Here is a 14,233-nt window from a genome sequence, read left to right as displayed (position 1 = left end):
CTACGTATACTAGATGATGAAGCCAATTGGTAACAAAATATGTTGAAGAATCATTAGCAAAATATTATTTCTCCACACATTAATTATTTTCCCACGCATGTCTGAGGCCAAGTTGCCACTGATCAACCGAGAGAAATAACTAGCTACAATAGAAACATAACACAAATGCTTTAAAACAACGGCATAAAATAAAAGGTATCAAAAGATAATTAGAAATAAAATATCAAAATCAACAGGGATGTTCCACTCAGACGAAACTCCTGAAGAATATAAATTGTCACAAATTTAAGATGATTAAATAGTGCAGTCAGGATGCAACAGGTTTACACATTGTCTCGGGGAAGCACTCGCAAACCTAATTTTCAGCGACAACATGGTGCTTTCCCTGCACAGCAGCAACATAGGAATTATAGAGAGCAGTAAATTTCTCCTTGTACGGGAAAAGAAATTTGTTCATGAACTTCTGCTCAGTTAGTTTCATGACATATGCAAGGCCTTGTCCTTTATCTAGCAATTTATTCTGCTCAAGAAAATTTATAACATCATGACGAGGTCTCAACCTCTTCTCCAAGCTATATGAAAGCATCCCAGAATGGCGAATGATATACTGCAGCTCACAACCAGCTTCCTTCATCAGGAATGTCATCTTGTCAGATATGTTATTCTTTGAGAGTGTCCAAACACTTGGGTTCTTCCTGAGTATGGCAACGATGTCTGGCTGGGACCAACCAAAGCTATTAAAGGTTGCAAAGGTAGCATCACACTTAGATCTGCTCATGTTCATGACATAATGAAGTGCATGACGGAACATTCCACAATCCCGTGGCACACCCAACTCCTCAACATAATCGATAACTTCCCTAATAAATTTGTTATTTCGAACAACAAAACACGGATTCGACACCACCATACCCGCGATGCATTCATCACTGATGCCACATTCCCTTAAGAGAGATATATTGGGCTCTATCTTCCGAGCTAAGCTAGAAGTAAGAAGAAATCGGTTCCTACTGCAGGCTTTCAGTAACCTCTCATTAGAACCAAGTAGTGACTTCAAGAAGTTCAAATTCGGTTGGATATTCTGAAAGAGCATAGCCGGACATTTTGAAACCAACTGAACTATTTCAGTAACAGAAAATCCCATGTCCTGCAAAGATCTCATCCTGGGCTTCAGTGTAGTCTCTACGTTAGCACGCAGCACCTTGGGTGCCTTCTGGGTAAGTTTCATGACTTGTGCATCGCTCCAACCCTTCTGCTTAAAGAACTCAATGGAAAGACTCGAAGAATTTTTACGACAGGTGTGATACTTGGCTGTTTTTGCAGCCTTTTCCGAGGAAAGTTCACATGATTGAAGGGGGTTGACCACTATAAAGTTGGAACTGTTCTCTGAACTATCGCATTTGGCAGTGGAAAAGTTAAACAGGCTGCAAAGTTGATAGGAGGAAAGATAAATGGAGGAATTGTTACGTGGGAAAAGGCAAAAGAGCCTTTTTTGCACCAAAAACATCATCTTTTGAAGCAGTATCGTGTGCTGTTTGCAGAAAAATACAAAAAAACTAATCTAATCGCTGCCCTCTCTAAGACCAACTCCTCTTCTACCTCAGATCAAGCGCATCCAAACTAAATATATTTTCTGTATCTGCTTCCAATCAAAAGGAAGTTGAAAACTTCAAGCTGATCATCTGTATCAGATAAAATTCTTCACATAAATCCACCTGCCATCAGTTCCCATAAACCATTTCTCTCAGATTTAAGTCTCTAAATGGTGTTTGAGTGTTGATTATCAGTACCTTTGATCATTTACTTGTTATCATGCTCAAATCCAAGCAATTCTCCACCACTGAAATAATGTCTTGATGTGACACATGCGCACTGACACTACCTTCCACTATTTATCTATTGCAGTTGGTAGCTTCAGAAACTGTGAAGCACGCTATATCCCTGCAGATACTGAAAAATGACATCAAATATATTTTCATCAAATATGCAGCATAAGAGTGACAATGGCATTAACTATGTTGATCGTATACAGATGATATTCAAGTTTGTGCTAATAGGTTGAACATCAGTCAAGGACTTGCACTAGGTACTTCAGCATTCAGATTAGGTGGAAGATGCATAATGTTTTGTCTAACATCAGATTCACTAATGTCCTACAACGAAAACCAGAAACATTTCAAATGAGCACTTCCAGAATAATTGATCCTTTTCATCAAGAATGTAAAGAAATGATTCACTTACATGTCAAACTAGACCGGTATGTAGAAAAGACATTGTTTGAGAAATTTGTGGATTGGATCAAATTTGAAAGGATTAAGGAAATGAACACTCTAATCAAGATTAACTAGAGACACCCAACCATCATAATCATTCGACCAATGTGCAAAAGCAAAGGAATAGACAAAGGGGAAGACAATAGCATCAGTCGCACAGTTGAAAAGAATAGAGTTGGACGACGAGACACCTTCTCAATCGCATTCAACAACCAGCTCCGTCCAAAGACATGACAGCGACGTAGAAATAGTACCTTGATCGATAATGGCAATGACGTTAGAGATGGTCACGTCTACACAATTTGAGGGTAGTGCATGCACTGAGGAGCAATATTTTACACATATCACCCAGGATTCAAATCATTAAGCTCGACGAGATATCGGTGATGTTTATACATAGAAGGGAAAAGGGAAAACAGTGGATGGTTTTCAGCAGATGCGACAAAGATATAGACACAACGTGAAGCTCATCATATGCACAACCATCATATTATGAAGAATCTTACAGCCAACAGTACTACAATCATGGTTGGTCATTCTTCTACGAGCAACAATGCGATTATCGATCTTATGACACGAAGCAACCAATCAGTGGTGAAAGTAGAAGTTCTGACATTCTCCATGCTCCATACCAATATATGTCACAACCATCCTTGCCTCAAGAACTGCCTCGGACACTTTGTTCAAGACAATCAAACTACGACCAAACTACATTAATGCATTAATGGCATACGGTGTACCATTATACTATGTCGCGAGATCAATTTTAGGATTGGATCTAACAAGCATGTCAAATTTATATATAGATATAGAGGATTGAAGACCCCAATCCACAGCCGATGGAATCGCGTCGTTCTTTTTGGTGGTAGAACCAAGTATATCCATCGATTGATTATTTGATTCATTTGAATCTTAAAGTTTAAATTGTTTAAATAAATAATATAACAATTCATCGATTAATTACTTGATTCATTTGAATCTTAAAATTTAAGTTGTTTAAATAAATAATCTAATAATTCTAATCATTTGTTTATAAACAATTCAATATTAATATAAAGATGATTGAGAACGTACCACAAAGATATTCCTTAAAGCTCAAAAAAAATGTGTCACTATTCTTTCCTAAATAAGATTATTTTTGGTAAAATTATAGTAAATTTAAATTTATTTCCAAATTAAAAACTTTAATCTAACTTAAAATTATAGTAACTTTTTTCCTTTAATCTAACAATATGAGGTCAGTGAACCAGCTGATATCCAAGAACCAGAAATTAATTGTCAATTGTAAAAAAAAAAACATCATTGGAGATACTGTATGATAATAAAATTCCAAACACTGAGCACCATATTTGACCACAGTATCTGGCTACAATCAAGTTACGTTAATCTAAATTAATATATCAAAATTATTTTTTATGGCCTCCTTAATGGGTTACAATGATCAGGAAATGAGTATGTAAAAAAGATCACTTGTTCCATGCTACTGTGCCAATGTTCAAGACAGTGTTGTTAAAGGCACTCGCCCAAGCTCCGCAAAGAACTAGCCAATATAAAATAATAAAAAATATAATTAACAAAAAATCCAGGCATTAAAATAAAAATTAGACAAAATGAGTTTCATCTAATTTCATATTCAAATCATCACCGGTAAATATAAAATTACATTGATTTAACTATCTAGAAAACATTAAAGTGCTAAATTATCCAAATCTAATAATAAGATAACTAAAAAAAGAAGATTAACATCAAAAATGACATTTTAATAATTATAGTAAAAAATAATAATTCAAAATTAACATAAAAATTACAGCAGTCACAAATACAGAAAGGAGGAGTGAGGAGGAGGAGGAAGACCGGGCTGTGGTCTGGGAGCAGCGAGGAAGAGGGGAAGAGGGAGAAGAGGTCTGCGAAGGGGGTTGCGACGAGGCGAGGGTCCGGGGGACTGTGATGAACAGGGGGAAGAGGGAGGAGGGAGGAGGAGGAAGGAGAAGGGAGGTGGAGGATCGTATCGAGGAAGAAAAACAAAGAAAATTTGGGGGAAGAGGGAAGAGGGAAGAGGATGGTGTCGGGGAAGGGGGCGAGCTTGCGACGAAAGGGGGAGAGGGAGGAGGGATCGGGGAAGGGGGGCTGGCGCGCGTGGGGCGGGGCTGCGATGAACAGAGGGGCAAGAGGGAGGAGAAGGGAGTGTGCGATGGCGAAGGAGGAAGAGAAAGAGAGATACCGGGAGGGGAAGACGCCACCGCCAACTGTCGCTGTTTCCCGATGGAGACGAAGGCAGCCGTCGTCAATGAGGAGACGCCGCACTCGCCGAAGAAAAAGAGCGGTCGCTGCGATTAGGGTAAGGTCGCGCCGCGGGGGTTTGGGTGGGGTTCGAAATGTGACTCAGGTTCGATCCGGATTTTGATCATTCGGGCGCCTGACCCGTCGAACCGCCTCCGGTCGAATTCGTGGGGCCCACCCCACTTATCGGATGATGCTCATGTAACAAAACCAACTGTCGATGAAGAAATTATTTTGGATGCCAAAACAATATGAGTACCTAATGCTTCAACATGTAAAATGAAATCACAGTGTTTTATTTATTATTACCGCTGAGGCACACATCGATCGTCTCGTAGCAAAGGAAATGACAAGAAGAAAAAACGGAAAAGAAAATCTATCAATGTATTATTAAGTATCTTAGTAAGTCTGCCAAACTCTGCGAAAATGTATCAATCTATCAATGTTCGATACCAATCTTTTCTAGCTTATTATGCTTATTTTTTGTGTCTGATTTTTCACTTCGATTTATTTTGATTTTAAATCATATTATTTCATGTGATAATAATGTCTCCTAGTCTCCACTTGATTATAACAATAGAAGAACCTTTTACAAAAACTAAGATGTCTGATATCGTGGTGGAGAAATGATGAGCATGCGATGATGAATGAAAGTCCTCACACAATTAAATTTCTCTATACATTCATACATAGTCAAACTCCGATAGAAACATAACATAAAAACTTGAGAATATTTTGATTATCTTTCTAATCTAATAACTTGTACTCATTCATATTGATATAAAAGATTCTACATCATTTATAGCACGAGAAAATTTATAGACAATGAATCTCAAAATCAACTATGGTAGAAACATAACATAAAAAACTTCAAAAATTATTTTGATTATCTTTATGATCTAATGACTTGTACTCATTCACATCGATATAAAAGATTCGATATCATTTATAACACGAAAAAACTTTATAGAAAACAAATCTCAAAATTAACATGGATGTTATACTGTAAGCGGTTCCTCACGAAGAATTTAAATTGTCACAAATTTAAGATAAATTAACATGAATGTTATACTCTAAGAGGTTCCTCATAAAGAATTTAAATTGTCACAAATTTAAAATAGTACAATCAGTATGCAATAGGGGGATAGGGTTAATTTATCATTGAACTCTGCATGATCAGCCATGATGTCCAAGCTAAGCTATTCATGATCAGCCATATGGATCTTCTGCATCATTGAACTCTGTGGAAGAAAATATCTCTAGTTAAATTAAATGGAATGACGTGTATTCTTCCCTCCCTATCCACTGATGTACGAGAAAATGGAATGACATGACATTCACAATGCACGTGTTAGTGCTGTGAGATCAATAATTGGAAGGAGCACACACAGGTGAAGCTCGTGTCGTCTTGCTTCGAAGGCACGTATGGATGTTGTGAAGTCTCATCTTAGTCGATTGATGTTTCCACTCGATTCATTCGTTGCATCACCAATCACCACAAATGAGTGGTGATCCCTGCAAGCTTTCAAGTGAAAAATTAGTATAAATTTTGGATCACCACATCGTCGAGATGAAGATAGTTCAAAAAAAAAAAAAAAAAAGATTAGTACTTCAAATCTATAGTACCTTGGATTTATTTAATAATTCCTATTTATATGAATCAAAAGATATAAAAGAGTATAAGTTCATTTAAATAATAAAGAAATATATTATATTCCAACAAATCTTCTTATCCTCATTCATTTTTCTAATTTAAATCTTTATCTTTTATTTTATTTAATTATAAATATTTAAAATAATCGTATCACACCTCCTTAATTCAAAGTGATGCTTATAGGGCTGTGCATAAATCCGAATAACAAACTAACTGTAAATAAATATAAGATCTGATCTTGAATGTGTGAGATAAATTTATGTTCCAATTAAACATGTATATTATTATTATTTTTTTTAATCTATTTTTAACTATATATTTTAACATAATTTATCATTTGTATTCATTGGCATATAAGTTGTCATATGAAACCTTTTAAACAAATATTTACCATATTTTTCTTAGCACATTATATATATATATATATATATATATATATATATATATATATATATATATATATATATATATATATATATATATATATATATATGTATCGTGTACTTGATTCGAAAGTTTCTCCAAGTTAGATTTCATAATATGTACGGGGTCTTTAAAATGTTTCCTCGCTGCTGTAATGTTATGATATTTCAAGTGGTTGCAACTTTTATTTTGCTTACACTTAATTTCAGTTTAGAAGAATATTGAAAGGGCTAAGATTATAACTCATGTATCGTTTCGATCTCTCTTGTAAGAGAGATAGAGATGGCGCAGAGATATTGAAAATATGATGAAGAGTCACTCGCAAAATATTGTTTCTCCACACATTAATTATTTTCCCACGCATGTCTGAGGCCAAGTCGCCACCGATCAACCGAGAGAAATAACAAGCTACAATAGAAACATAACACAAATGCTTTAAAACATCGGTATAAAATAAAAGGTATCAAAAGATAATTAGAAATAAAATATCAAAATCAACAGTGATGTTCTACTCAGAAGAAACTCCTGAAGATTATAAATTGTCACAAATTTAAGATGATTAAATAGTGCAGTCAGTATGCAATAGGTTTACACTTTTATCTCGAGGAAGCACTTGCAATCCTAATTTTCAGGGACAACATGGTGCTTTCCCTGCACAGCAGCAACATAGGAATTATAGAGTGAAGTAAATTTCTCCTTGTACGGGAAAAGAAATTGGTTCATGAACTTCTGCTCAGTTAGTGGCATGACATATAAAAGGCGATGTCCTTTATCCAGCAATTTATTCTGCTCAAGAAAATTTATAACTTCATGTCGCGGTCTCAACCTCTTCTCCAAGCTATATGCAAGAATCCCAGGATTGCGAATGATATACTGCAGCTCACAACCAGCTTCCTTCGTCAGGAATGTCATTTTGTCAGATATGTTCTTCTTTGAGAGTCTCCAAACACATGGGTTCTTCCTGAGTATGGCAACGATATCTGGCTGGGACCAACCAAAGCTCTTCAAGGTTGCAAAGGTAGCATCACACTTCGATCTGCTCGAGTTCAAGACAGTAAGAAGTGCATGAGGGAACATTCCACAATCATGTGGCACACCCAACTCCTCAACATGTTCCATAACTTCCTTAATAAATTTGTTTTTTCGAACAACAAAACCCGAATTCAACACCACCATACGCGCGATGCATTCATCACTGATGCCACATTCCCTTAAGAGAGATATATTGGGCTCTATCTTCCGAGCTAAGCTAGAAGTAAGAAGAAATCGGTTCCTACTGCAGGCTTTCAGTAACCTCTCATTAGAACCAAGTAGTGACTTCAAGAAGTTCAAATTCGGTTGGATATTATGATAGAGTACAGTCGGAAATTTTGAAACCAACTGAACTATTTCGGTAACAGAAAATCCCATGTCCTGCAAAGATCTCATCCTGGGCTTCAGTGTAGTCTCTACCTTAGCACACAGCAACCGGGGTGCCTTCTGGGTAAGTTTCATGACTTGTACATCGCTCCAACCGTTCTGCTTAAAGAACTCAATGAAAAGATTAGAAGAATTTTTACGACAGGTGTGATACTTGGGTGTTTTTGCAGCCTTTTCTGAGGAAAGCTCACATGATTGAAGGGGCTTGACCACTAAAAAGTTGGATCTGTGCTCTGAACTCTGGTCTTTGGAAGTGGAAAAGTTAAACAGGCTGCAAAGTTGATAGGAGGAAAGATAAATGGAGGAATTGTTACATGGGAAAAGGCAAAAGAGCCTTTTTTGCAACAAAAACATCATCTTTTGAAGCAGTATCGTGTGCTGTTTGCAGAAAAATACAAAAAAAACTAATCTTATTGCAGGATGGTATCGAGGAAGAAAAACAAAGAAAAATTGGGGGAAGAGGGAAGAGAGAGGAAGGAGGAGGAGGATGGTGTCGGGGAAGGGGACGAGCTTGCGACGAAAGGGGGAGAGGGAGGAGGGATCGGGGAAGTGGGGCTGGCGCGCGTGGTGGGGGGCGGGCGGGGCGGGGGCGGGGCTGCGATGAACAGAGGGGAAAGAGGGAGGAGAAGGGAGTAGTGTGCGATGGCGACGGAGGAAGAGAAAGAGAAAGAGAGATACCGGGAGGGGAAGACGGCACCGCCAACTGTCGCTGTTTCCCGATGGAGAGGAAGGCAGCCGTCGTTCACTGAGGAGACGCCGCAGTCGCCGAAGAAAAAGAGCGGTCGCTGCGATTAGGGCAGGGTTGCGCCGCGGGGGTTTAGGTGGGGTTCGAAATGTGACTCAGGTCGGATCCGGATTTTAATGATTCGGATGCTCATGTAACAAACTAATCCTTCAACATGTAAAAATGAATTCAGCGCCGAGGCACATATCGATCGTCTCATAGCAAAGAAATGAAAACGAGTGAAACTATGCGGATCATGTTCTCGATACCAATCTTTCACTCGATTATTTTTCGATTAAAACTTCGTAATATGATTTACCATGTTATTTCATGTGACAATGGTTCCTCGTCGTCACTTGAGCATAACAATAGAAGAACCTTTAACAAAAACTAAGATAAGTGATAAAGAGGTGGAGAAATGGTGAGTATATGATGAATGAAAGTCCTCACACAATTAAATTTTTCTATGCATTCATATATCATGACACCATCAATTTATAGGGCTTAGAACATAATTTTAATACGAACGCATTTAATGACATCTATAATTCTGTCCTTATTCATATGATATTTCACACAAATGATAGTTCAGCTATGATGATTTTATATATTATAATAAAATCAGTAACAACGTAATCAATATTAATTTTAATATGACTAGGGCCAAGTTGACACAGATGACAAACATAATTAGTCAACTATCGTAGAAACATAACATAAAAACTTGAGAATATTTTAATTATCTTTCTGAACTAATGATTCGTACCCATTCATATCCATATAAAAGATTTGTAGCAAAAAAAAAATTATGAAAAATGAATCTCAAAATCAACTTGGATGTTGTACTCTAAGAGATTCTTTATGGAGAATTTAAATTGACACAAATTTAAGATGATTCAATGGTACAATCAGTACGCAACAAAAATGTTAACGTAGAGTTCATAAACTTTTGCTGTTAGATTTTAAATAACTAAACAAAAATGTTATAAGAAAAAAAATACCCCATTAAAATATGGAGTTTCACACTTACAACATGTTTCGGAAGGTATAAATTATATGACAGAGAATTATATCCTTAGTGAACTAAGCAGACATTGGATCAAGGAAATCCATATCAATATAGTTCTTCCACAACATATTAACATTCTAAGATGACTTCACAACATTAAAACTCCAATTGGATTAGGTGAGTGTTTGACCTGCCCAACACTCGAACCGGGGCGAGTGCTTGGACCATGCCCGATTGAACTCACTCGTTAGACTCTTGGGTCTCATCGCAAGAGTAAGTGACTTCACTTGTTTCAAGAAAATAATTTATATGTAGCTTCAGCTACACATCACTGATGAAAAAATATATATATATTTTTTTATTTTTATTGAGATGCATTGCTAGCATAATATAGATGGAGAATTTGTCAATATAACCTGCAAGTGCAAACGATCATAATAATAACAAAAGTCATAATGTTGCAACTATTTAGCTCTATGAATCTTTTTGCACTCTTATACAAGACAACGTATGTAGTCAAATTAAAATCATTAAAATCTCTTTCTATGACTAGTAAATTCTCCTTCAAATCACCAACTAAACTATCAAATATAATATTTGATCATTGAAACTTTTAACTTTATAGTGACTTTTAACACCAACTAAACTTCAAATCTTTTCAAAATTTTTTTAAAAAATTTTACACCGCTCAATATCATTATCGATTTATAATCAATAATTACCCCACAATCATCCAATAATCTTCTTTGTCCACTTTTTTGAGTCCTTCAATTTAGAATCTTTCATTAAATTAAAATTTTAATAACTAAACATATTATAGAAAAAATAATGATATTGTTCCTTATTTTGAAGACACCAAAATAGTAACACAAACCAAGTTGTACCAAGTAAAAAATAGATAACTTTAATATCCTTTTCTGACAAGAATTTTATTCTCTGTAATATCATTGTCAGCTTATAATCAGTAGTCGCTCCACAACTATCCAACAATCTTCTTTTCAGTAATCGCACCACAACTATCTAACAATCTTCTTTGTCTACTCTTCTGAATCTTTCCTCTTAGACACTTTCATTAAATTAAAATTTTATCAACTAAACATATTACTAAAAAATTAATGATACTGTTTCTTATTTTTAAGATACTAAATAATTCATAACTATAGATATATGCTATAAATGTGTTCATTTTATCACCTACCTGGTAATTATTCTCTTAATTTAATTCAACTATTATTATAAAAAAATAGATATGCACCAATGTAGCTCAAATTCAATAATCTTTCTGGACCTGTGATGGGTGCTCAATTTGGTTACCTGTCTGAAGTAATTGACTTTCCCCCTCTACCAATTCCTGAGACATTAGCATAAAAGAATCAGTACCTTTTGTTGTCGGAAAAAATAAATAGAAGAACAATCACCAAATCAACATGGAAGTTATACTCCAACAAACTCTTGCAGAATTTAAATTGTCACAAATATAAAATGATTAATTTGCAATCAGCATGCAATAGGTTGACACAGTCTTAAGGAAGCACTTGCAATCCTAGTTTTCCGCAACAATGTGGGGCTTTCCCTGCACAGCAACAACATAGGAATCATATTGAGCAATAAATTTCTCCTTGTGAAGCAGGAAAAGGAATTTGTTTCTGAACTTCTCTTCAGATAGCTTAACGAGAGATAGCAGGTTATGTCCTTTATCCAGCAATTTATTCTGATCAAGAAAATTGATAACTTCATATCGAGGTCTCAACCTCTTCTCCAAGCTATATGTAAGAAGCACAGGACGATAAATGATATATGTCAGCTCACAACCAGCTTCCTTCATCAGGAATGTCATCTTATCACATAAGTTCTTCTTTGAGAGATTCCAAATGGCTGGATGCCTCCTGAATGCAGCAATGCTGTCTGGTTGTGACCACCCAAAGCTCATCAGGGTTGCAAAGGTAGCATCAAACCTGGACCTGCTCAGGGTCATGTCTGCTAATAGTACACGAGGGAACATTTTACAGTCACGTGACACACCCAACTCCTCAACATGTTTGATAGATTCGCCGATACATTTGTTCGTTCGACAAAAAAGACTTGGTCGTGTCACCACCATCTGCGCGATGCGTTGCTCACTGATGCCACACTCCCTCAAGAGAGATATATTGGGCTCAATCTTTCGAGCCAAGCTAGAAGTAAGGAGAAACATGTTCCTCCTGCAGGCTTTAATTAACCTCTCATTAGAACCAAGAAGTGACATCCAGAAGTTGATCCTCGGTTGGATGTCACGTAAAACGAGCATATTCGGACATGATGAAACCAGCTGAACTATTTCAGTGTCAGAAAATCCCATGTCCTGCAAAGATCTCATCCTGGGCTTCAGGATAGTCTCTACGCTAGCACGTAGAAGCCTGGGTTCCCTCTGCATAAGCTTCGTGACTTGTGCATCACTCCAACCACTCTGCTTAAAGAACTCAATGGAGAGACTTGAACTTGAAGATTTTGTGTGACAGGTGCGACACTTGGCTGTTTTTGCAGCCTTTTCTGAGGAAAGTTCACATGATTGAAGGGAATTGACCACGGTAAAGTTGGATTTATGATCTGAAATTTGGTCTTTGGCGGTGGAAAAGCTACTAAACAGACTGCAGATTTCATAGGAAGAAAGATGGATGGTGGACTTGTTACATGGGAGAATGCAAAAGAGCCTCTTTTGCACCAAAAACATTATATTTTGAAGCAGTATCACACACTGTTTGCAGAAAAACACAAGAAAAGTAGTTTTATTGCTGCCCTCTCCAAGTCCAAATGCCTCTTCTACCTCAAATCAAGCGCATCCGAACTAAATATAATTTCTGTATCTGCTTCCAACCAAAAGGAAGTTGAAATCTTCCAACTAATCATCTGTATCGGATAACATTCCCCGACCAATCACGTAAATCCACCTGCATTCAGTTCCCATTAATCATTTCTTTCAGATGTAAGCCTCTAAATGGTGTTTGAATGTTGATTAAGAGTACCTTTGATTAGTATTATCTTAGGTATATTTTTAATTAAAATGCTTCACATGAGGAATAGTCAGACTTTTGCATGATTCTATTGAAAAATGATTACGATTTTATTTGGACAGTGACCCAATTATAGTCTCTTGTTCTATGTTTTCCGTGCTTTCTTTTTCTCTAAGACTTCCCCAATTCTCTTTGCTCTCTCGAAAAGCAGCACTTCTCCTGCTGTCTATCTTAACAACCGTATTCAACTTGCATACTGTGACTTGCTATTTCTTTAAAGTATGCTCATGACATGATGCTGACCGTTTGTTCGGAGGGTAGCGGGTAACTATCAGGGAGTAGGAAAGGGGAGGGGAAGATGTATAGAGAGGGCGAAGAGGGGTGTAGAGGAGGGAGGGGAAGGGATTGTGTAAGAGGCGAAGGAGGAAGAGGAGGAGGAGGAGAATGTGTAAGAGAGAGATACCGGGCGCTGTCACCGTTCGCCGACGGAGAGGAAACCGCAGCATCCACCGTTTGCCGAGGAAAACGCCGCAGCGATAAGAGCTCGACGGAGGAAGATGCCACCGCTGCTGCCGCCTTTCGCCAAGGAAAACGCCGCAGTCGCGGTCGCTGTGGAGAAGGAGACGGTTTCACCGCTGCATTTAGGGCACGGGTGCGAATTTGAGGATGCCGTTCTCATCTGGTTCAATCGAACCAGAGATCCAAATTGACTTGACTTGGGCTAGACCCAGCCTTAATCAGACGGGTTCCTGGGCCGCATCCGGTTGAACACGCCCGCCCGGCCCACTTATCGGGCGCCCAGTGACTTCAATTGCTTCAGCTATTAATCTAAATCAGTGAGAATTTGCCAATAAAGCCAACAAGTGCTAACAATCACACTAATAACAAAAGCCATAATATCCGAACTATTTATGCTCTGTGTAAGAAAACATATGTAGTCAAATTTAAAGCATTCAAATCTCTTTCTATTGTTACCAGTATTCTATTCTCCTTCAAGTCACTAACTACACCAGCAAATATAAGATTTGATAATCTAAATATTGGTAAGGTATTGTATTTTGTGTTAAGAACAAGTCTCAAATTGTCGAGATAGTGGCTTTCATCAATGTAAGGTTTGCTTAGGCTAGATAGACAAAGCGTGAATCTTACAGTCAATAGTAATACAATCTTGGTTGATTATTCTTCAAACGGGGATAGAGAATGGGGTATTGTGATAGAGAATGGGGTAGGGAGCAAGAGAGAGAAAGCGTGAAAGTAGAGGGGAGGAGAGGGCCCTACGAGAAAGAAGAAGACGAGGCGAGCAATGGGCCATCAGAGAGACTGAGAGAGTGAGGAGCTGAGGGGGAAGAGAGAGCAAAGAGAGAGAAGGTATCATTAGGAAAAGATATGCCACTGTGGCTTGAGACAGGGAAGGCACGGCACTGGTTGTTGGTTGTTTGGGTCGCCGCCTGCTCACACGAA

General features: G+C 37.5%; 2 protein-coding genes and 1 long non-coding RNA gene across 10 annotated transcripts; all 3 read right to left on the bottom strand.

The window, feature by feature from the left end:
* Window positions 1-184: 184 nt before the first annotated feature.
* LOC135586307 (transcription termination factor MTERF6, chloroplastic/mitochondrial-like) lies at window positions 185-8,960 on the bottom strand. Of its 8 annotated transcripts, none has more exons than XR_010501811.1 (3): window positions 4,495-4,654; window positions 1,791-1,950; window positions 185-1,715 (listed from the first exon to the last, which is right to left on the bottom strand). XR_010501811.1 is itself a non-coding variant. In XM_065171149.1 (2 exons), the coding sequence occupies exon 2, from the start codon at window positions 8,122-8,124 to the stop codon at window positions 7,252-7,254; it is 873 nt and encodes a 290-aa protein (XP_065027221.1). In that variant the 5' UTR covers window positions 8,125-8,148; window positions 8,728-8,893; the 3' UTR covers window positions 7,157-7,251. The 8 variants fall into 8 exon arrangements, 2 of the variants coding, with proteins under 2 accessions (XP_065027221.1, XP_065027220.1); XR_010501812.1 differs by having other exon boundaries at window positions 185-1,682; XR_010501808.1 differs by lacking the exon at window positions 4,495-4,654 and adding an exon at window positions 8,728-8,960 and having other exon boundaries at window positions 185-1,941.
* A 2,365-nt stretch (window positions 8,961-11,325) lies between these two features.
* Window positions 11,326-12,120, bottom strand: LOC135651477 (protein SEEDLING LETHAL 1, chloroplastic-like). The gene has a single exon (XM_065171548.1). It carries the CDS (start codon window positions 12,118-12,120, stop codon window positions 11,326-11,328), a length of 795 nt encoding a protein of 264 aa, XP_065027620.1.
* Window positions 12,121-12,267: 147 nt separating this feature from the next.
* On the bottom strand, window positions 12,268-13,395 carry LOC135650508 (uncharacterized). Its single transcript, XR_010501557.1, has 2 exons — window positions 13,236-13,395; window positions 12,268-12,709 (listed from the first exon to the last, which is right to left on the bottom strand). It is a non-coding gene; the product is annotated as an uncharacterized LOC135650508 (long non-coding RNA).
* Window positions 13,396-14,233: the final 838 nt, after the last annotated feature.

The sequence above is a fragment of the Musa acuminata genome, chromosome BXJ3-10, assembly GCF_036884655.1.
Source record: "Musa acuminata AAA Group cultivar baxijiao chromosome BXJ3-10, Cavendish_Baxijiao_AAA, whole genome shotgun sequence".
NCBI lineage: Eukaryota > Viridiplantae > Streptophyta > Magnoliopsida > Zingiberales > Musaceae > Musa > Musa acuminata.
This window is presented reverse-complemented; position numbering and strand designations above follow the sequence as displayed.